Below are 23,535 nucleotides of genomic sequence, written 5' to 3'. Positions count from 1 at the left end.
AAGTGAAAGCGTGGCTTTTGACAAGTCATCCAAAATCATAAACTTAGTTTGCAAAGCTCAATAAAAAAAAAAAAGGTTTTCAGAAAACCGAAATTTTCAAAGTATTATCCGTTTACTTTCCTGTGTTAAAGTCTTGGTCGTGAAAGGCCATGCTTTTATTAGTGCTTTTGTCATGTATAGGTTAAATGAAATATCTCAATAAGTGAGCATGTTTTCGTTATTTCAGTAAAGCTTGGGCTGAGTTCGTAAAGTTAGGGAATGGATGTATAGCGGAGAGGGTATGAGGTTGACGGCTAGGGCACCGGATCCCTTCTCTCTCTCTCTCTCTCTCTGCAACTCTCGAGCTCCACCCGCCACCGTTTCCATTCTACCCGCTAGGTCTCTCTCTCTCTCACTCACTCTCTTCTCTCTGTTTATCTACTCCCCTGTGTGGCACCAGCGGTTGGATAAAAGAATCAGGGAAAACGACAGCTATTGTTGATCTTGGAGCGGAGAGGCCTAATTTTGCTATCTTTCTGTTGATATGTATTATTTTCTTTTTGACTCCATGGCTGCACATCATGTTGTTGCTTCTTTTCTGTAATTTAGCATTCCACGTTACATCGCACAACTTCATAATCATTTTTATCGTTTTGATTGTTCATGTGGGTTGATATATTTTTCTCTTCGCTGTTCTATCCGAGTAATCACAAACTTCCAACCCCCTTCCAAACGCGTCAAATTCATCATCCGAAATTGATTATTTACCTCAGATTATTTGTTTATAACTAATTTTCGTTTGTAGCGTCTGCGTCTGCCTTCTTGTGTTTGTTGATTACTAGTAGCCAATGAATTTTGCGTTGCTTGTTGTGGTGTAAACCTTTTCTAGTTTTGTTTCTGAATTATATTGATTCGAGTCTTGTCCCCACCCTTCTGTGGGGTATTACACTTTAGCATGCCTCAGCTTCTTTGATCCACTGGATTCTACACATACTTGTTTGTTTCAACTTCTTTAAGCTTTTCTTCCTTCGCCTTTTCAATGTTTGATTGATTCAATTAACGATTCCGTCCGTTCCGAATATTACTGATGTGCCGTGGAATGGTTAGAGATGTAATCGTCGTTTGGGTCTTGTAACCTTTTTCTTCCATATAGTTGCTTTATATAAGTGTTTTGTTTTTTGACCCTTGTGATCATGCTCTCTTTCATTGCGAATTTAGTACCGAGTGCAATTTCCCATGCTTGTCTATGAACTCTTGTGATGACGTGTTTGTTTATATGTCTGGCGGTACTAACTGTTACTATTATCGTTGTTGTTATTGATGATGTTGCTGTTGTGGGACATCGGTTCTTGTTAAGAGATGTTCCGCTGATAGTTCCACTTATATATCTTACTTACTTTCGCATACTGAGTTGCCTTTTGTTGATCGTAGTTTCTGGAACTGATCTACTGTGAGAACTTTAAGACAATGTCTGAATCACTAGAAGAATTTCGATGCTTCATTGGGGGCCTGTCATGGTCAACATCTGACAGCTCTTTGAAGGAAGCATTTGAAAAATTTGGCCATCTTGTGGATGCAAAGGTAATTTTAGTTCTTCACCCTGATTAGTTATTGCATCACCATAGAGTGGTGTGATTTATTCTATTATCTATAAAAACATCTTGTTCTTGGGAGCATGGTATGCATGTGTGCATGGATGGTCCTCTTGTTGGCCAATGAGTTTCAATTGATGGATTGCAGTATGGTTGATTAAAGTTTGGTTCTTTAGTTTACATTGATAGCTTGATGTTTCTCTTGGTACAGGTGGTTGTTGATCGGTTCTCTGGTCGTTCTCGTGGCTTTGGTTTTGTTACCTTTGATGATGAGAAGGCTATGGAAGATGCAATACGAGCAATGGATGGCATGAGTCTCGACGGTCGATCTATTACCGTTGATAAGGCTCAACCATCTGGTAGGGATCGTGATGGTGGCTCTTACCGCGATCGTGACCGTGGTGGTCGTGATCGCGGCCGCGATCGTGACTATGGTGGCAGAAGGGGACCTGACAACCGGGGAGGGTGCTTTAAATGTGGTCAGCAGGGGCATTTTGCTAGGGAATGTCCATCTGGTGAAGGGGCTTCTGATGACAAATATGACAGTGGCAGGGAATATGGTCGGGGTAGTGGAGGTGGCAATCATTATGGTCCTGATCGCAATGGTGATCGTTATGGTGGGCGCAACAGGGATGGAGGTAATGGTGGCGGGAATGGAACTGACCGTTATGGTCGTGATCGTTCTGGCCCATATAAACGACCTGGTGCAGGGGGCTATCGTTCTTAGCTGTTTACACATGGTATGTATTCATAGTAGGATGTCAGATACTGCCTTCTACTAGGTTGTCTATTGATCTTTTAAAATAATACTTTTCTTTTTGTCTTTCTGCAGCTTTGTGGAACTCATGGTGTTTTTGCTGCTGGCAACTGCAAGGAACTTTTGTTTTCTATAACTGGAAATTACAGATTATCCTTGTGCCAATGTGTGAGATGATCTAGTTTGCATGCTTTTTTGCTGTTATGTGGCTGGAAAGGAAACTGCACTGCTTTGTATGGTTGATTATATGGTGCTTCCTCAGGTGCATTCTTTTGCTTGTGTGCATCACAAATATTTCGTTAAAATCTGAATGTTATCACTGCTGTCAGTACCCACAATGCTGCTACATCCTATTATTTCCACATTTGGTCTTTGATTTTTATTCCACTGGATGTTTAGCAGTCTCCCCATTAATTAAGCAGTCCCCATAGTCAGTCCTACATAAGTAAGGGGCAGATAAACAATGTCAGAAGCAGCATTGGACATGGATACTGTGCTTTCTCTGCCTTTGTCAGACATAGTTCTAATCAAATTGTCCAAGGTAGGGACTATGTCACATGATTGCTCCTAAATGATTGCCACACCCTTGTTGGATAATCCGTGTTGATGCTGGTGCTGGTGCTTTTTCAATACATGTCCAGTGCGGTCAGCCAAATCGGCAAAAAATGACCATTTTAAATATGCACTTGACTAAACTAACTCTTTGCACCCGCAGTTTTTTTTTTTGTTTTGAAAATTGTCGCATCCACACCCGCAGTCCACACTGATGTGACATAGGATAAGGAGCAATGGTAAAATTTTGTGCTTTTATTTTACTTTTGTCGAAGCAATCTTTCTTAGTTGGTCATCAAAATGATTTTAATTTATGTTGATGTTTTTGCAGGCTTGATGCATTTTCCAGTGTTTTTGGATACATGCTTTAGGCTTGGGTTTCTAATCACATTGGAAATGTTATTCTGATGCGTGCATTGGTTTTTTTGAAACAAAAGTTCTAAAAGTTGTGCTGTGGGCAACCTGGGCAGTGTCTATTACCAAAGGTTTATCACCTTTATTAGATTCTTCTTGTGGCTATCCTGCTTTGATATAGTTGAAAGGTGAGGTTGGTCACTGCGATATTCTGGAGGTAGCATAGTTGCCCACTGCTTCAAAACGACCTCAAATTATTCCCCTCCTGCATTACACTATTGTCGAGATTGCCCCCCTGGCTGCAATGGATCAGCTGTCAACCAAATATTTGTGTTCGGTACTAGTTTGAAGGAGAATTTTGAAAAGCCTTTATGCCCATGGTAGTTACAAAAGATTGTCTCCAGGTCTCTTGTTCTTTGAGCATCTCGTTCACCGGTCAGCTTTCTTGGGCAAGGATTCTTTGGTCAGCTTCCCTGGTGCATGGTTTCTTTCACTGTTTATGGGTTGCGAGCGGACAAACAAATCTGTTTAAAACTTGTTCTGTGGATGTGTATTTATTGCCAAAGAAGAATTCCAGAGTCATACTACCGGTGCCTCAGCCTTGAGATGGTCTACCTTTCTCAGACTGGTGGCCAGTGATGCTGTTTGTGATGTTTCAGAACAGGTACATTTATTCTATATAAAATTGCTCTGCGACTTGACTGTTTAATTCATTGTTCACACTGCTTCTTGAGTGCCCCTTTATGAACTAATCTAATTTAGATGTCGTGGGTATTCCACTTTCATTGTTCAGATTCCAAAGCAATTGTCTATGTTGTGTTTTGCATCTCTCTCTTTCGTGTGTGTTGTGTGTCTGTGTTCGTGTCATGTGATGGTTGGTGATTACAGTGCTTTATCTAGTTTGCACAATTTTAGCCAAAAAATTAAGATTAGAGTACTGATTGTTTGAGAGGCTCATTGCCCTACCACTAACAGTTCGAGCGGTGGTAAACATTACTAGGAAAATTTTACTGGCCTTCCCAGTAAAATTAAAGAATTGTGACAAATAACTGGTGCAAAAATTTAGATAAATTTGAGGCGATTCAAAACCTCATAAGTGGGAGGTTTTGGGAAATTCATGTCATCATCTTTTGTCACATTGCTGAATTTTCTGAAAGACCTTCGAATGGCCGATCAATTATCTCTATGGGTTGTCAACTTTTCATTTTTATGCAAGTCTGACAGCCCCGTAGTTTTCCGCAGTGTTTGCAGAAAACCGACTTGAGTAGGCCAAGCGGACTTGGATCGAAAGCAAGTTGCCAAGGGCTTTGCGTGTCATATACAACTTATTTTTAACATTTAAATACTTTTAAAGTTTTCGTATTTTAATAACAATAATTTTCCCTAATTCATAACTGGTTCAGTTGAGGTACTGAATCTGCGATTCACTGAATTGGCAGCCCGGTGAATTTGATTAAGTTTTAAATTTTTTGCGACAATGGGTTTTAGGAACGATTTCTATCCCTTTCTGGCTGTTTACAGGAAAAGCCTTGTCTTCAGTTTGAAAGAACTTGAGAGTTCCTGTCATGGTTAGAATCTTGCAGATTCGTATGGACAATTGTTCAAGTTGGCTCTCTCCGAGCAGATTCGCTGGTTCATCGTAATGTTTTGTTTGTCGTCGGTCCAAATCCAGACAATGATCAGTTGAACCATTTAGGCCTTTGGTGTTCCTAGTCTGCGCCATTTTCCTTGTTCGGACTCAAACCCTGCTGTAGTTTTCAACACCTTCGTCTCTTTTGACTAAAGAATTTCAAAGCAAAGAGATGACAATGAAAACCGATTTATTGAATATCTTAGAACTGGTCTCCAGTCGTCTGGAAGATTGCCTGATTGGGTATCATCGGAATCATGAGCAGGAAGATAACTTCACGTCAAGGAAATGACATCGATATCGTGATGTTTGCTTTGCCGCGGAGGACGGGAATTGCCGTCGAAGCACCTTCAACTATAAGCTCCTTTTGGCTGAAAGAGGGCTAGTAGTCAGGACGTCAGCTTCTTTCGCCATACAGTGATTTTAACTTTTATTCCGTTCCCGCCGATTGGAGCTTCCAGTGGTGCCTTTGTTGAGCCTATTTTCTGAGCAGATATTTAATTGACACGCAGCGTCCCTGCACGAAGAGTGTGGTTTTGGAGCTGCCATACTTTTCATACGACTAAGAGGAAACAAAAGTCTTCATCATCTTCTTGGCCAACCTCTCTTCAAAGAGATTGCCTACCACCATCTCAGTATCTCCCTCACTGATGATGGCTGCGTCCATCTTTCATTTTCATACCAAACTCGAATCCAACGAAATGTTGCAGTTATATATATATATATATATATATATATATATATATATATATATATATATATATATATATATATATATATATATATATATATATATATATATATATATATATATATATGCGTCGGTGACCCTTAATTAAAAGATTTTAAAGTTTTATTATCAATGCCCTTTAACCATAATTTTTTAACTTCGCCCCCCTGGAGAGGATGAAAGTAAAAAAGGCGGGGCTTCAACTCTTGCTCAACGGTGGGATGCTCCTCATGCTCCGCTAACGAAGACTTTACTTGGAAGTGTTGCACTTTTTGAGGAGATCGTCATAAGTGTGGCAGATCAAGCCATCCGAGATTAATAAGAATATGAGCTTAGTACCCTAATCTCAAATAGCGGTCAAACTAATTGTACATGATTTGTTATTGTTGCCTGATCATAAGCCCAAGTGAATTGGTGTTTTCGGTGGTACTGGAAGTATTGTACTGTCTTTGAAAGGATTAATTAGTTTTTTTGAAAGGTCGAAATTTGAGTTACTACATAGTAGCGCCTTTCAGTAAAAACTTTAACTTTTTGTCCCCCCGGCCCATAATTCATTCCCCGGCTACTGGGTAGTCCAATGCGTGGACCAGTGGCAAAGCTACATATAGGCAAGTATCGGCAATTGTCCACCCCAGCCCCACAAAATCTCATCATTTTCATATTGCTAGTTTAAAATTTTGCTCATTTACATGTAACACTACCCCTTAAGGTGTTAGCATGTTTTAACTGATGCCCCTTAGTCCAAAATTCCTGGTTCCGCTGCTGGCGTGGACCCAATCTGACTAGAACTAGCCATAGGTTCGGATCAAGTGGCCCCAACCTATCAGCATTTGTATTTCTTAATCCTCCCTCCTGATGGATTCCTCCGTCCTAAGTCCTCCACCGTCATGCACTGTGTTTACTCAAAAGGATCGCCCACACCAGATCTGCTCCTCAAATCCTTGTTTCACTTACCTTTCCTGCTTGGTGAAGCTGAAGGCCAGAACCTATGGATTCGAGGTAACTTGTTGACTCATGTGCTGAAAATCTCTCTCGCACCAAGTGATGGGTAGTGCAACCTGTTGGGTTGGGTGACATGTTATAGTCATGTCCTTAGTTCCAATCTTGAAGGGTGCTATCATGATGGTATTAAAGAATGTTGAACTTGGGATTTGGGGTGCCATTATGGAGGTTAAGTGGATTGGTTATTGTCCCTCTCCCTTTCCCTGGTTGAAAAAGAATATAAAAGAACCACAGTAAACAAAGAAAATGCAATGAAAACTTATTTTCATTATCCCTTTCCCTGGTTGAAAGAGAATATAAAAGAACCAAAGTAAACAAAGAAAATGCAATGAAAACTTATTTTCATTAAACAAGCATGATTCTTTTCTTGAATCTCTTTAGAAACGGTTATCTTTCAACCTTATCGTTTACAACCTCGATCTCCACCCTCTGTGTCTCATGTTTGAGACCCAAGCCCCCCTCATGATGTCTAGCCCAATGGCAAACAACTGAGCCAACACCAATGCAGGGATTAAATGCGTCACACAAGATATCTAACGCTATCAAACAAGACCTTCACAACAAAGGAAATGTTGTTATTGCTAATGATAACATTGTTGCTCATAAGGAAATGATATCTGTGGAGGTAAAGATGCCAACGAAAATAATAATGACATTGTTAACAAAAAGGGTCATTGACTGGCAATGCAAAAAAGTTAGGAGAAGTATCTCGAAATTTTTATAAAAAGAGACTATAAATATTAAATCTCAAACCACGTTGAATCTCACGCTTTTATCATTTTTATATTTTTTAAATGTGGTATCAGAGGAGGAAGATTCCGACATTGCGCATGCAAAGCAGATTAATCCAAACCCTTAAGCGATGCTCAAGTTACGGTGAAAAATACAAGGATGGACAATGATGAACACTACTTAATCAAGAAGATTTATGCTTCAATGAAGGTCTCCAGATGACCAAAAGATCGCTAGATTCTTCAACATGGTGATGACTCAATCCATCTTCACAAAACAGTTATGGCAAACTTGGACTTTCTGAATATATCATCCAATTTGAAGGAGGATGAAAATAAAAGGATTACCCAAAGTATCTAATGTTATCAAATATGATCTTCATAACAAAATGGATGTTATTTTTTTTTAAAGACAATATGTGAACCATAAAGGAATGATATGTGGAGATAAAAAAAATCAATGAAAAATAATAATGACATTGTTATCAACAAGGAGTTATCGACCTTCTATTGCAAAAAAAAAAGTTGAAATATCTCTTGGACTTTCCAAATCCATCTTCAAGTTTAATAGAGGATGAAACTGAAAAAACATACCCAAATTCTCTAGCATTGTCATACATTATTTTTCAATAAAAGGAATGTTATTATTGTTAAAGATATGTTGTGACTCATAAGGGAATGATATCTATGGTGAAAACGATGCCAACAAAAATAATAATGAGATTGTTATCAACTTCAAAGATTATCGACCAGGCATTACAAAAAAATCATGAGAAATATTTAGAGATTGTTGTAAACAGAGACTATAAATACCAAACCTCACACCAATCAATCCTTAAGGTCGAGGTGGCCTTCTGTAGTGGAAAGGCATCTCAAGTCTCTTACTTTCCTTATTTTTTATGGTCACGTCCTTTCATATTGCTGTTCCTAAAGCACTCTCCTATCTTCTCACGCTTGATCAGCCGAAAGAGTTTATACTCCTGAGTTTTAAATATACATTTCTTAAATTAGATCTACATATTGATAATGTATGTTTATGTCGATTTCTAAAATTTTTTACATGAAAAAACATCTTAACGTAGTTTTCCCAAGAGATTAATGATGGTGAGACATCCAGTTCCGGTTCACTTTACTCGATCGTACATGGTAATTTGTCGTATGCATATAACTTTTTTCTTAATGAACTTTTGTTGATTTGATCTTGTGATCTGTGATTTAATATTCGCTTACTGGGGACCTTTCCATATCTCTTCTTATGATTGGTTTAGTAGGGAAGATGATATTTTAACATGAATCAAAATTCATCAGATCATATTATAACCAGAAAAACTTGGTAAAAATGTAGAGAGTTTAAATTAAAAAACCCGTGGTTTATCACAAAGAAGAAACGCTGCCAACCCCATCAGTTCGTCGGTACGTTGGCCTTAACCATGGCGTCCTCGATGAGAAAAATGGTTGCAGGAATGGCCCAGGTAAGTCTGATCATAATTAACCTCCATGTGGGCTGAGCGCCTGAGCCTCGTGAAGGAGCCAGGCTGCTTGAAGAAAGGAATGTGATGAAGTGGAGAAGATTGCTGCAGAAAGGCAACAATCATATTTTGAGATACGTAGACTCGGTGCAAATTCAAAAAGAAGCAACAAGGTGATGAATGCAAACTTCCTAGATTTCATGACTATAGTCTATAGTCCACAAATACTCTCCCATTAATTAGAACTGTAACAGAACAAAATGTTCATCTGAACAAATATAGCACTGGCTTTCACAATAACAAACAACGCTGTTTATGAGCTTAAACACAAAGCATGTCTACCGCGGAACTCTCAGTTTTCACCTACTTTTATTGTATTCTTGAGCGTAGAACGTGGTTGCCCGGGGAACTGTTGTGCGACGTGAATGTTCAGATCGGGCCAGGGAAACTTCCTACCGCAGCAATCATCTCCACTTCATCACCTTCCTTTCTTCAATCAGCTTGGCCCCTTAAAGTGGCTCAGCCCACATGCAGCTTATGATCAGACTTACCAGGGCGCTAAATGTGATTTGGAAAGAAACATATATCAGAGCTGTTGTTTTCTTATTTAAATAATGTTTTTTAATAGCAAAAAAACGAACAATTCTTCTAACATCAAAATTGTGATAGCAATATCAATTTTTTTTTTTACAAAAATGATTTGAAATAAACATTATTTATATTAGAAGGTTCATATTTTGTTCAAAAATGCATGCGACCCACTGCTTAATGAAAAAAAAAAGAAAAAAGAAAAAAGAAAAATAGTTATACCAAACTCAATCCCCATTTAATCGATGTGCAGCGAGTCAAATGGGCATGACTAATCTGAATCCAAATCCAAATCCAAATCATTAACTTGGCTTGAGTACAGATTTGAGGTCTTTAATTTCTCGATCCCCATGAGGGCCTGAGGCCCTGAACCATACTAATTGGTTGTTGTTTCCTTGATGTTGAGACTGACTCCTTGTGTCACTAAGGACTCGTCATAGAACTCTTTGGAATTGAAATCGCTACCACCTAATTGGTTGATGTCTATAACTAAGCGACAAGGAAAAAATTGATTCAACCAAGATCCTAACTTTTCTAACAGCCAGAAACTCGGAGAACCAAGAATTTCAAGAAGTGACAGAAACTGTTACTCCTCAACCATCAAGGGAAGATCTTCTTATGAATAACAAGATGCAAATCATAAAAACAAGCCGAGAACTCATACGAAGTACCGGCGTTTCAGATAAAGCTAAAGCAAAAGAAGAAATGGCAACTGGGCGATAGTGGTGGACGACAGAGCCAAAACCAGCAGATAATTGTTTACTTTCCAATCAACAACTTCTTCCTCAATAATTCGATTGCTTTACAAGAAATGGGAAGCAGGGAGCACGATGGACGTGGATTCCTTAACTTTGCTTGGTTGTTCTTGTATGAATTGGAGGAGAAGACTGTTGTTTGCTTTGCTCCTCTTGGTTTTCTGCTGCTGCCTTCCTCTATTGTTGGTAAGGAAACCGCCTGCATCCATTTCCCTGCTTCCCGTTTCTGGTAATCCAATGAAGGAAGAATCGTTAAATAAAAAGTTAACCGATTATTCGTTGGTTTCATGTGAATTCTCCGCATGCTTTTATGAGTTGCATCTTATTAATGATAAGAAGATCGATCTGTTATCCAAATCCAATTGAGGCTTTAATATCTAAACATTTTAGTGAAAGGAAAAACAAATAGGGTTTCAGAATCTCAAATAATTTCAGTAAACTTGGCAGTGATGAGTGATCCACCTAATCGAATACGAACGTCTCAAACAATAACCAAATAAAACAAGCTCACAAAGCGATCACTAGATAAAAACTAATAATAGTAAGAGCAAGATATTCGTTTAGAAAATTACAAAGCTCACACAGTGAGCCTGAGCTGCTTGCCCTTCACATTAACAACACCTCATATGCAGCTCTTAGCAACATACAATTGATGCACACGACAATAGCCGAGAGAAAAAGTCTGAGGTGAAAATCTCAACCATTTTCAAGAAATAACTTTTTTATTTTTTTATCTTCGCTTTTTAGCCCATAGTTTTAATTAAGAATTACGGGGGTGATTGATGATGGCCTCCGAATTGAGATCCATTGATTTTGAGATCTTTGGAAATCTCAAATCCATAAATTTAGAGGGTGTTTGATAACTTCGGACTTAAGATTCTCATGAATAATATTTGAGAATCGTTGATTTATGGGTAGGCTTTCCCTCATTCGATCTTAAATCATACATTTTTTTAATGCAAGGAAATAAGGTCGGGGTTGATTTTTGCGGATCTCAGATCCACCTTAGGGTCAGACCCCCTCTCATTCCGAGGTTGTTGCCATAAACTAAACATCTCAAATCCTCTAAAATCTTATGTTTGTTTACACTATGGGTAGAAATATGAGTTTAAAGGCTATCAAACACACCAAAAGTAACTCAACTGTATTGGATTCCGCTAAAATCGATTCACGCTTAAAAATATGACAAAAAATAATATCTTTTAAAAAAATAATTGAAAAAAATATATGAAAACTACTAAAATAAAAAAAATAATTATAATAAAAAGTAGCTGAAATATGACACGTGGCACCCTGGAGTCGGCCACGAAATTGAGCTGCTTTACCGCCAACTCTATTCAATGAGGCCGATTTAGACCGCATCGGGCGGATTCTGATCACACAGTCATTATGGTGCCTTCTTGAGAGTCGGCGATGACTACAGGAACGAGTGGATTAATTGAGGACATGGCCCTCGTAGAAAACGGTACCATCTTTTGAGTCCAAAATTAATGCTTTGTCTGCTGTTGATTCGACGCGACAAGGACTTCACTTAGCTTCAATTCGATGCAACCCCACGAATTAAAAGTAAAAGAACTTCTGAATAATGTGACTCATCAGGATCACATCTGCGACGCATTAAGTTTCCTAACATTAGAACTCGATGATATATAAAACTGGTATCATACATTGTAGAAGTCAATCTTGCATTAATTTGTAGACTTCCATTTTTTTTTTTCCTTGCAACTCCTTGGTTCGTTTCATATCCTAGTATCCTGTCTTTCTTCTTCGCCGTGTTCGCAACATTACATGCACGAGGTTCCGATCTCAGATGCAAGGTGACTTGAGATCCTGGGATTTCTGGTTCATGGATTTCAACATTGGTCGTGGGTCTCTTGCTTGAAGCATGCACGAGGAGAGTTTTCACCACCAATTAATCATTTAAAACCAAGCATTTAGGTACTAACTACAAGCACCTGTTCATGAGACCCCGAAATTTTGGCAATTTTCCAACATACTTTCAGAAGGATACGACATCCTCCGTCCTTACTCTTAATAACATTGTGGCATGGTCCTGTTTAGGTTCGTTCCTGATCTGCTTTTCCTTTCAGGGATCACGTTTGCAACGTAGCGGTGGAGGAGTAGGAGGCAGAACCGCAGATGTACAAGAAGCGTGTTCGGTTTGAACTGTTGTATCGTCATCCGCCACCCAACGTTACTAGGGAGATGGATGTCCGTATATATGTTTATATATATATATATATATAGCCTCACGCGGTTTCCCTTTTGTTCCTTTCTCTTGGGTTGGCAGGCCGGTGCTCATCCTTCACCGTCGTCTTCTCCAAATTCTTCTTCTTCTTCTTCTTCTTCTTCTTCTTCTTGTGATGACAGCGAAACATCGGATTCCTTCTTTGTTCAGCTGTTGCCAACCGCTGTCCTTCCATTTCTATTTATTTTATTTTAAATTGTTGTATCCATAACATGATCTCTCGCTCTTGCACTCTCTGTCTCATTGGATGGCTGGCCTCAAACTCACCCTATATATATATATATATATATATATATATATATATATATATATATATATATATATATATATATATATATTTTTGAACGATGACTCTTTAAAGTCACCCTATTCGCTCACAAGGGCTGTCAACAAGAACAAAAACCGGATATGAGCTTTTGACACAAAGGAAGAGATCTCATGCGATGTTTTAAAGGGCACGATCGTTAAAAAAGTGTCAAAGGCAACAGTTTATTATAAGAGAAGTGGTTCACGCCGCTCTTGATCATGTTCCATATTGTTCGGGCCCAGCAAAGAACAATATAGTTTCTGTCATAATCCAACTCCGAATATATATATATATATATTATATGTGTGTGTTTTGTAATATTTGTTTATTTATTATTAACATCCCATCAAACAGATTAATTTATTTGAAAAGTCCGAACTTTTTATCGTCGAGCTTAAGTTAAGCCAAAACCTGCACCTCGAAAAGACGTATATGCGTCAAAACCACATAAAATACTATAAGGGTGTTTTGCTAAATAAAACTTGATCGATGCATCTACTGTTAAAATCTGAACATATATATTTAATAGAACTCTTCTCTTAGAGAGAGAGAGAGAGAGAGTGAGTGTTTGACTTATAAGAAAATACCTCACGGTTATGTAGTTTATTTTATATTGAACTTATAACAATGTATATTTAAATGAAAAGAAAGACAAACTCAATAGGCATAATTGTTAAAGTTGATGGAAGACAAACTTCCAAGATATATTAGTTTAAGCCTTCGGCTAACCTAAAACTTAAATTGTGTAAATGTAAACCCATATTAATTGAGCCTTAGACAGATGACCTTTTCACATGCACATGCAACCAAATGCACATATATAGATACTAGACTTGTTGGTTCTGCACGCACATAAACACATACGCGTGCAAGCACACACACACACATAGACAGATATTGTAGTAAGCTTAGGTAGGATATCTGCCTAAGTGCTTTGGAGAGAAGCAGCTAACTGGACGTTAGGCAGTACCTAAATTCCCACCTTGTCGAGGCTAGCTAGTGTGCAACAGCAGGGCGGCAGCTCACCACTGCTTAGCTTGCATTCCCACGACAGAAGCATTTCTGTACGTCCATACCAAACCCTCTCTGCTTCTCCATCTCAACTGGCACATAGAACAGACGAAATTAAGCTTTCAAACTCACATGCAATCCGCTCCTGCTGTCTCCTAAAACCCGTGTTTGCAAACACGACTGAAGAAAGAGAAAAGGAAAAAGAGCATATACACATATAATGATTCTTTTAATTCTTCAACTGTACACCTCCGGTTCTTTAATTATATCTCGATATTAATTGTCGTAGAAGCAAGGGGATGCTGCGGCTCTAATAATCGATGGATCATCTCTTTTTGGCCTCCCTTGACCATCCTTTATCGGCTAGGCGTGAATCAAGTAGTAGTAGTACATGATATTCCTTAAGGAGAAAGAGAGGAGGAGGAGGCTTCGAATGCATGCCTGTCCAACCACAAGGATCATAAGGGATCGAGTACCTTCTTCATTCATGGTTCCTGTAACGAAGGTTTTAGTTGTTCAAAAAGAGCAGTTTGACTGGAAAGGAGAAAAGCAATACAAGCCATCGGTGTGACAAACGTTCAATGCTCGAGCATCTTTTCTTGCTTTCTGTCTTCAAGTTCCTCAGCAGTATAAATCAACAACGAAGCAAATTAATGTTCTACACTCGAGCACCTTTCTTCCTTTCTACTTTCCTGTCTCACCATGAAAGCACGCACCCGCACATACATACGTGCATATACATAAAAGGGATTGGTTTTAACAAAACATACCGCGATCACTACCCCTGTATGAGTCAAATTTGATTGGGCAGCTGATAAATTTCCATATTTTTTATCGGAATTTTCAGAAAACTCATGTTGGTAGTCATAATAGTGTGTGTGTGTTTAAATAAGTCAGTTGCTTCAAACTTTAAGAAAACCCGTTTTTTGAAAAAAAAAAAAAAAGAGGCAAAAACAAAAAAAAACACGTTTGTTTTTTACATTTTTTCCTTTTAGGCATTTTTTCCCCTGTTTTTAATGTCAAACGGGTTGTTTTCATTTTTTTAAATTTATATATTTGGCTCAATTACTTATTTTGTGAAGTTTGTGCTACTGGTTTTCTGCATTTATTTTATTTTTTTCTATTTTTGTGGACCTTTTAAAAAAAATTACGGTATTTTTGCCTTTCACCGAGTGTACCCTACAAATGTTTTTTGTGACTTTATACGCGCATAATATATATGTGCAGAAAGAGATTCTAAACGACGTAGAAATTAAGAAAAAGATAAAATAAACATCTGCGAGTGTTAAAACAATAACTACTAGAGAGCCTTGTGAATAGAAGCAAATAAATTAAAAACTTTTGTCAAGGCCTATTTTTTTTTGTGCAAGTTTTAAGGAAACAACACTCTCAATGCTTTCAGGAAACTCTACACTGAAGTTTTAATTTTTGAATTTTAGGGCAACATTGCGATCGAAGCGCTATATTAATTTCCAGTAGAGATGCTTCAAAAATTTTATAAAAATATGCTCGATTTTTGAACTGTTCATGGGGCGCTTAAATGCATTAAGACAAAAACCATGTCTGTGTGTTACCAACAAAAAAACAAAGTGGCTTTTTTCTTTTTAATAATTTCTTGACTACTGATAAGACAACCTTGGTAGCTTACAATTTGGCAGAAGTAGGTGGACAAAGGGGAAGAAGGAGGACGCCTGTACAGACTGAAAGAAAAGAAATCCACTCAGCCATTCTTTTTCAGTGATTCTTAGCAGAAAACAGGCTGGACATTTCCTCCATTTTCATTGAATTAATTACTACCAAAATTAAAGAAAATAACAAAAATTGGGCACCCCATTCTCTGCGGCTTCCCAAGGGACAGAGAACTTTGGCATAGCACCTTCCTGAGATCATGATTCCATGTCTGAGAACTATGTTTGTCTTTTTTTTATGATTCCCTCATACACGGCCATCCATGGCCAACCAACAGCGCAAAAGAATGAATGGTGTTCCCTAAGTTTTGATGTGCCGTTGATGACATTGTTAGTTTTTAATTATAAATATAAATTAAAAATTCCAGTGTTTTTTATTTATAAATCACGCTTCTAATAACTTTTTCTTTTTTAAAAAAATAAACTCATGAATATGATTTTTGACGCATCAATTTTCAATGCATAGTGATAATATATTGTTTAGATGAAAATACCATTATGCCCCTGGTCCTTTTTCCTTTCTTCCTTCCCGTTGGCTTCCTCATTGATACCATTCACTAACTAGCTACCAAGAATGATAAACTTCACTCTAATGTGAAGCTTGACACCTTATTTTTCTTATTTTTTTTAAAAAAAAGAAAATTAAGAGTGATGGGTACAGTATCTCAACCTGGGGTTGTAGATGCGCAAGGCGAGGCACTTTTAAAAGGATTTGGGTTCAAATCTTGATACAGGCGCTGTCATGGAGTGCACTTTTTTTTCTTTTATCATATGGGCCTGAAAAAAAGCTCTGTGAAGCAAAGCGGCTGTGGCTTCTCTTAGTGACTGTGGAATAAACCACTCACCCTTAAATATAAAGAAAAACAAAGAATAATGAGTAGTCTTTTATACGCATAAACATTTGATCCTCTCAAGTGATCAAGTTTTATGGCATGCATGACCTTACCTACCTATGATCATTTTTCCTAATTAGGCAGATGCAATATGTAACGGTACCTAATAATGTCCCAAAATCAGATCCATTCTAATTTAACATACCAACACTGAAATTTCATAACTGTAGATAACTTATGAATTTACATACAGCAACCCATCTGGACTCATATATATCTGAACCCAACCAACCCTTTCATCGGCGAACCTAGCTTGGCTTGGTGAAGTGGAAGTGGAAGTGCACATCTACATACAAGAACATGGTCCAGCTAAGCTCTGAACTTGACCGGACCGAGCTCGGACCCAGCTGGACCAGGCAAGGTCGCACTAGGCCACCAAGCCGATCGATAATGGTGACCAGGGTTTGACATGAAATATACAGATATTGAAAAGGTCATATGCGACATTACAATTGTTGAAAATAAATCCGAGAGATGACTGAAAGTATATGGCATTGAATAGATATTCCTGCTGCCGACAAGAGTTGGGTGGGGGAGGCCGTTTGCCTTGCCCCCTCTCAAGTTTGGACAAAATGGGCGGCATTAATGCGGCCCTGGTTTAATGCCCACCCCCCTCTCTTCCAACTCGTCTGTTTTTTCTTTATTTGTTTGTCTTCTACATGCCTACATGCCTCTGCATCACACCTTTTCCCTTCTATTCCCAAAACCTGAAATTTAATCACATACTGCATTGCATGCATGCAAATTTGCATGCCGTTAAAATATGTGAATTGAGTAAGTAGAAACATGTACTTGCCGAGTCGAGTCTTGTTGAGCTCGAGCTCAACATGTAACTGTTGGGTCGAGCTCGAACTGCTTCCACCGAGCTATTCTCGAACTTGAGCCGAGTCGACCTCGAGGTTTCATTAGTCAAGCCGAGCTCGAGCTGACTGAACTCGGGCTCACCGCTATGGGAAAGGTGGTTCATCAATATGCAAGTTGGAAGTGTATTGAGAACGACACCCTAAAGCACTAAAAACAAACTTAATACCTTTTCTATATGAGAGAGTGAGGTTTTGGCTAGTAGAATAAAATATTCCTCCTATTCAAGCAAAAGTTAGTAAATAGAATAATTATCTAATTTTATTTATACACCTAAAAGGTCCATAAAATAAGTGAAATGAATAACGTTAAGACTACATGGACACAATGTATGTCATTTATGAACCATCAATGAAGTCGATCTGACAACTTATTAAATCAATTCACATAGTTCTCATTAATTATTTCCGCTCAATTTGAATTCATATATTCACCGAATTTAAGCAATTTTTTATGACATTAACTATACCGATGTGATCTTCTTGTTTGAAAATTCAGGGACTGACACGAAGATCGCGTTTCTGAACAAGTCAAGAGTGTACAGGATATTCTTTTTTGAACTCTTATCCAATTTTACATACACTCAACAAACGTGCATGACTTGCTGTTGATTTCGAGGCTGCTAAATATGAAGATAATCTTACAAAATGCGGAAACGAATATGAATTTAAAAACATGGATGAGCTGACCCACCTAAAATCGATCGGAGCTGGTCCATCGCGTTAGAGTAGATATTTATTGTTGACAAAAAATTTTGAATCCTATGCTGCATTAAAGGTAATCATTGAACCTGCTAACGGTACCAAATAACTACTTAGGTACTATATCTATTTGGTGCACAATATTAAATCATACAAGAACACACACACATATATATATATATATATATATATATATTCTACATATTACCTACATATTTTCTTATTTTTCACATACATTTAACGTTACATGCACTGGTAACATGTCCTTATCAAACACAAAATTGTAGGCCAGCAAAAACCAGCACGATCCTTTATATTTTACTTCTTACGTACGGGAGAGAGAGAAAGAGAGAGAGAGAGAGGTCAAATCATGTCCATTCAGAATCACCAAAAGCGTTTGGGATCACTGAGTGTGGTTCAACTCAAAATAGTTAACCCGATGTTAGCTCCATGACCAGGCTTGCGCAGATTGAACCTTCCGTCTTCAAGCTTCATTTGCATGCCCTTTTCATTTTTTCATGATCATGCAAATCCAACTCCATGTATACATTGAATGTTCTTTCCCAAGTTTTAGTTTAACTGGTTTGCCCAGGCTATAAGAGAACAATTTCACTTGATTTGACATAAAAATAGATTGAAAGTATTTTTCTTGGTATAATTTTTTTCTGAGAGAATATCTTTTAAATAAAGTGATGAATTTTTTTTTTTTTTACTCATGTCCAATCTTGATGCAATTTGAAGTGTGAATTTATTTTATCTTCCCTAAGATGATCTGAGTAAAAAAATCTCGATTTGCGTTGACCATATTCAATAAATTATTTGGCCATTCGATTACTTCATTGACTGATCAATTTTACAGAAAAAACAATGAAGATATTATTCAGTTAATCTCTCTCTCTCTCCCTCACACACACACAGAAAAGGAACACCATTTTGGGTGTATCTGTGACCGTGTGTACATGTGTGTATGCATCCACCAAATGAAGAGAGAGAAGCCAGACCTCGATAAACAATTATTTAGCCAACCAATTGGATTGTTGAGTATCTCTCTCTCTCTCTCTCTCTCTATATATATATATATATATATATATATATATATATATATATATATATATATATATATAATGAGTGATTGGTGCAACCAAAGCCTTTTGTGCTTTTGTAATTTTGTCTTAAATTCATTTCACGATGGTGACTAAATATTCGAAACAATTTGTTGGATATGAGCTATGAAGAACTTATTCCACAAACAAGAACATTTGAAGATCACCATTTTAATGTATAAAAGGACAAGATCAAAAAAAAAAAAAAAACAGTGCATCGCAGATTCATAATACGTCAAAATTTCTCAGGTCAACTGTTATATATCATTTCTATTTTCAAGAAAGTATGATCCGAGGCATGATTTAAAATAAGAAAAGTATCTTCAATCTATCTATATGTAACTAAATCAAGTAAAATCACTGGTCTTTCACCTGGAGTGCGTGCGGGAAGTCACACTGAAACCTGAAGAACGCCACTAATTTATGGACTTAGTTGCAGAAAATGACCGGTCTTCATTTTCCGACGGATTCCATGATTCACAATCTCAATCAAGGCTTTAATTAGTGTAACAGATGCCGCAAGATTCTAAGCAAAAGGAGAGGTGTTAAGCGATTACAAAACTTTAGGGGATGCCAAGGATCACGAAGTTTCTCATTTTTTTAATTTGTTGAGAACACAAGTAAGAACAGTAAATGTAATTTAAGGCGCGCCATATTCAATATAGTATAAAGTAAAAAATTAATTAAAACATGTTCAAGCATGTCTTAGACAATATGGGGAAGCTACAGGCCAAGAAGCATCATACTTTTAATTTGGTAAACCATTAACATAATAATATTCAATAAAGGAACAATATAAAAAAGAAAATGGAATAAGCGGATCACATTCCCCCTCTTAATTAAGGAATGAATGCTGTCTCATAGGCGCCTCGGTAGGACAAGAAATCGAGATACCAAGGATAAAAAAGATTCTTACTTCGCAAATTCCATTATCAGTAATGCTTAGTTAGATCCAAGAAAAACCAAGCGCAAAGAATTCTCTTGATCTTTAATTTGCCAAGCAATATCATTGTCCACGAAGAGAAAGGAAAAGCAAAAGGAATAAGGAGAGCACATTCTCCTCATATGAAGGAAATAAGAGCTGTGGGCTAATGAATCATAATCGCTAATGTTAGGTGCATTTTAAACCACGAATATAATATAATTATATATGCTGTGAATTTGCATCCCTTTTTTCTTTTGAACCAAAAGTATTGGAATTGGTATTCATGCACAGTGATCTTGCATCAGAGGAGTGAAGAAAGGGAGACATTCAGGCCATCATGTTGCTTGATAAAGCAAATGAAAGGAATCACCCCGGAAACAGCCAAGGAGGCTCTGCATTGTCATCTTCAATCAGAAGATCTCAAGGAACACTGAACAAATCAAACAAGTTATGCTCCATATAGAGCGACGAAACCCAGAAACAGAATCTTCAGACCATGAAAATATGGATATTTCTCTTGACTTATAATTTTACATTGTACAAGAAAGAAAAATATGTAATCAACAGCAGCACCAACGTTATTGCTTGGTGCTAGAGAGTTTTACATCAGAGATGCAAAAACAAGTTCATCACCCTTTTCCCTCACATCAGAAGGCTTTCACACTGCCATTCTTTAGTGAACTGCAGAGAAAAAGGTCATGGCAACTCGAGAATCTCGCCCCCATCCCAAAACATATCTTTTGGTCAGTCTGATACTCAAAATTCCTATTCCTAATCATGATAGAAAAGAAAATAGAATAAAGAACACATAATAACCCAAGAAAAATCTATATACAGTGGATGAAGTTTCAGTCACCGCAACTCCTTCGGACGCTGTTAATTGATCTCTTCTTCATCACGAAGCCAATCCATGAGCTCCTCTCCCAGCACCCACAAAAACAAAAACCAATAAAAGGAACACGACGACCTCGGCGCTCTGGCTGCTCTTTTGGTCTTCCTTCAAGGAGAACTCCTGCTCTGCAACCCCACACCATTGTGCTGTCTCGAAGGACCAGAGGGAGGGATTGGAGTTGCTTTGGGCAGGTACCCGAGGAAGGAACCGACTCTTCCTGACTTGGGTTTTGCAGAAAACGACTGCATTGGTCTTGAACCATGGCAGCAGACCAAGAAACCCAATAACAAAACCAGCAGAATTGCATTCTTGTCGTTGCCCATTTCCCAAAAGGCACTGAAGACGGCAAGGGAGGCAGCAATATCAGCAGCAACGGCAATATGGCAAGAGAAGAGAGGACGACGTTGAATTCAAAAGAGGGAGGAGCAGGAGCAGAAATATTTAGTGCACGGAGAAGGGAAAAAAGATCGCAGAAAGGAAGGGTGGTGGTTATATGTTCTGGAATAACTTCTCTCTCAAGCCTTAAAAGCACAGAGATGCTGGGATATGGAAGTGTGCTTGGATTCAGAGGCGTGGGGGATCAAGACGGGGGGGGGGTGGTGGTTTTCTGTGCACATTAAATGAGAGAGAGGCGGCAAGCACTCAGAGTTTTTCACCTGCTTTTGTGACAAAGGAGTGGAGGAGGCAGCGTTAGAAAGGGACCAGGAGCAGGCAGGAGGGGAAGGGGGGGATGAAATAATGGGAAGCAAATTGAGAAAAAGTCAAGTCAGGGGGTGAAGAAAAAGGAGTGTTGTGTCCTTAGATTAGGTGAGTGAAGGGTCCCGCAGATTTAATGGCCGACTCGGAGCAGAAGTGTCTTATGTTATATTAAATTCCCCTCCCATATCTTCCTTCCATATTAAAAAAGGAATTCTCTGCAACAGTTACACATGATCATGGGGAGATGTTTGTCCTTTTTTTTTCCTGCAATTTTTTTTTTATGATGTTTTAAATGCCAGAGAAAGGCAAAGTACTCGCGCAGAAAGGCACTGAAAGTGGTCGACTATTTAATGTCCCATAATTCAGAAATTAAGATGGTGAGTTCTTAATTGTTTAGTATCTTGTACGAGAGAGAGAAGCAAACTGTTGGAAAAAGCAGCAACTGATAACCAAAAGTGCTCTCTTTTATATATATATATATGTGTGTGTAAAGAGAGTGAAAGAGAAGAGAGAGCAAAAAGAGCAGCACGCTTGTGCAAAGAAGCAGTTTTATAGCTTAAAGATCTGTTCTTAATCTCCTAGAAGAAAACATCGATCGCCTTAACTTTTCTTCTCCCGTTTCACTCACATACGCGTATGTTAGATGCTGAACCTACAGCAGTTACATGATGTGCAGAATTTTGTTTCTGAGAAAATCATACAACATCTGCTAAACCAATCGAAAGAACAGATCTCCAATAAGACAACACTGAGATCAGATCAACAGGATTCCACTCAGAAAGTGTACAACTCTTTCTTCTGTTCAAACTGTCTTGATATGTACATATAACATAGATACGGGGGGGAGGACATGAAAGTTAGGAAGCGAGGAAACTGAGAAGGGAGTGTTTATTGATGTGGGGGAGTGGCTGTCCATATCTACAGTGAAAGGAATAAATGAGGGAACTTCCCTCGTCAAAGGACGACGGGTGACATTTAAGATGGTCAGAATCGTCCTGATTTTCTGGGATGACATTGACCGGCGGAGTGTTTGACTTCGGTGAAATGACGATACGGTCCCTACCCATCTCCCTTTTTGCCAAAGGCAAAGAAGGGGGTGATTATCTCCTCTGACATTCCAAGGCAGAAAAGAAAATGACCCACAAAGTGGGGAGAGGAAATCAGATCTTGGAAAACTTTGGGGGGAACATGTGGGCCACTGCTTAAATGAAGCTTGTCTGCCCCAACGACTCCAAAAGGAGAAAAAAAAATCCCTAACTCTGTGTTTGCTTCTATGGTGTTGGGTGGTGTGAAATGAGATGCAATGTATTGATCATATGTTTGAAACTTGAAACAACACGCCAATTCAGTCTCTAATTACTCGTCAATAAGCACAAAAATACATTTAGGAACATGTCCCAGCATTGCTGGTTCGACCGGGTCCGCCCCGGTCTCAAACACGGGATGGTTCCATTTATGCTCGGCTGGTGGCAGCTTTGAAAGCAAACAGGGATTGAACTCTCTCTCTCTGTAATTAGGGTTTGATTTATCTATACGAGTCAAGTCAGACAAAGCCTGGTTGAACTTGAACTTGACTTCTTGTGTCGTAGTCTGTAGTCACCCCGTCTTTGATTAGATGGAGGTTCATTAAATAAATTAACGAAGACTTTATTGTGTCATGAGTCAAAACGAGTGCAGCAAATTAAACAAACACGACTGAGTCTCCTACTTTAAGGCGGGGCGTAGCCACCTGTGGGCGTGACATGCCCATGTGTGGGCATTAGCCCATACAGTCACACAAATTTTAGTTATTTTCATATTGATCGTTCCTGACAATTAATTTATTCATATATTAATCATCTTATTATGTTTAAGACTTTTTGAATAAGTGCCCATTCACAAATAATTTCTAGTTTCACCCCTGATTTGAAGAAAGAATTGGTAAAATGAAGCTATCGTCTTCCACAAACCACTTCATTATCAAAGCCTTGGCCCCCATAAATTTTTGAAAATTTTAAAAATTATCAGCACAAATTCTAAAAATTCTGATTTGGCTTTAGTAAAATTTTGAAAATTATATAATGGTTTT

At 38.2% G+C, this 23,535-nt stretch overlaps 2 protein-coding genes across 3 annotated transcripts; one reads left to right on the top strand and one right to left on the bottom strand.

Annotated features, from left to right (window-relative positions):
• Window positions 1–245: 245 nt before the first annotated feature.
• LOC116267752 (glycine-rich RNA-binding protein RZ1A-like) lies at window positions 246–3,943 on the top strand. Of its 2 annotated transcripts, XR_004175666.2 has the most exons (5): window positions 246–378; window positions 1,411–1,560; window positions 1,783–2,311; window positions 2,404–2,590; window positions 3,212–3,943. XR_004175666.2 is itself a non-coding variant. In XM_031649643.2 (4 exons), the coding sequence occupies exons 2-3, from the start codon at window positions 1,447–1,449 to the stop codon at window positions 2,296–2,298; spliced, it is 630 nt and encodes a 209-aa protein (XP_031505503.1). In that variant the 5' UTR covers window positions 246–378; window positions 1,411–1,446; the 3' UTR covers window positions 2,299–2,311; window positions 2,404–2,666. The 2 variants fall into 2 exon arrangements, 1 of the variants encoding a protein (XP_031505503.1); XM_031649643.2 differs by lacking the exon at window positions 3,212–3,943 and having other exon boundaries at window positions 2,404–2,666.
• Window positions 3,944–20,386: 16,443 nt separating this feature from the next.
• LOC116245663 (protein IDA-LIKE 2) lies at window positions 20,387–21,495 on the bottom strand. The gene has a single exon (XM_031617159.2). It carries the CDS (start codon window positions 21,089–21,091, stop codon window positions 20,876–20,878), a length of 216 nt encoding a protein of 71 aa, XP_031473019.1. The 5' UTR covers window positions 21,092–21,495; the 3' UTR covers window positions 20,387–20,875.
• Between the last annotated feature and the right edge of the window lie 2,040 nt (window positions 21,496–23,535).

Source organism: Nymphaea colorata, chromosome 1 (genome assembly GCF_008831285.2).
Source record: "Nymphaea colorata isolate Beijing-Zhang1983 chromosome 1, ASM883128v2, whole genome shotgun sequence".
In the NCBI taxonomy this organism is placed as follows: Eukaryota; Viridiplantae; Streptophyta; class Magnoliopsida; order Nymphaeales; family Nymphaeaceae; genus Nymphaea; species Nymphaea colorata.
The sequence above is the reverse complement of the archived record's forward strand: the minus strand, read 5'-3'. Positions and strand labels throughout refer to the sequence as shown.

Excerpts from the sequence above, each read along its gene's own strand:
- LOC116267752 (XM_031649643.2), top strand. The coding sequence starts at position 1,447 with ATGTCTGAATCACTAGAAGAATTTCGATGCTTCATTGGGGGCCTGTCA. Across the intron at positions 1,561-1,782 it reads GCCATCTTGTGGATGCAAAG|GTGGTTGTTGATCGGTTCTC; the intron begins GTAATTTTAGTT and ends CTCTTGGTACAG.
- LOC116245663 (XM_031617159.2), bottom strand. The coding sequence starts at position 21,091 with ATGGGCAACGACAAGAATGCAATTCTGCTGGTTTTGTTATTGGGTTTC.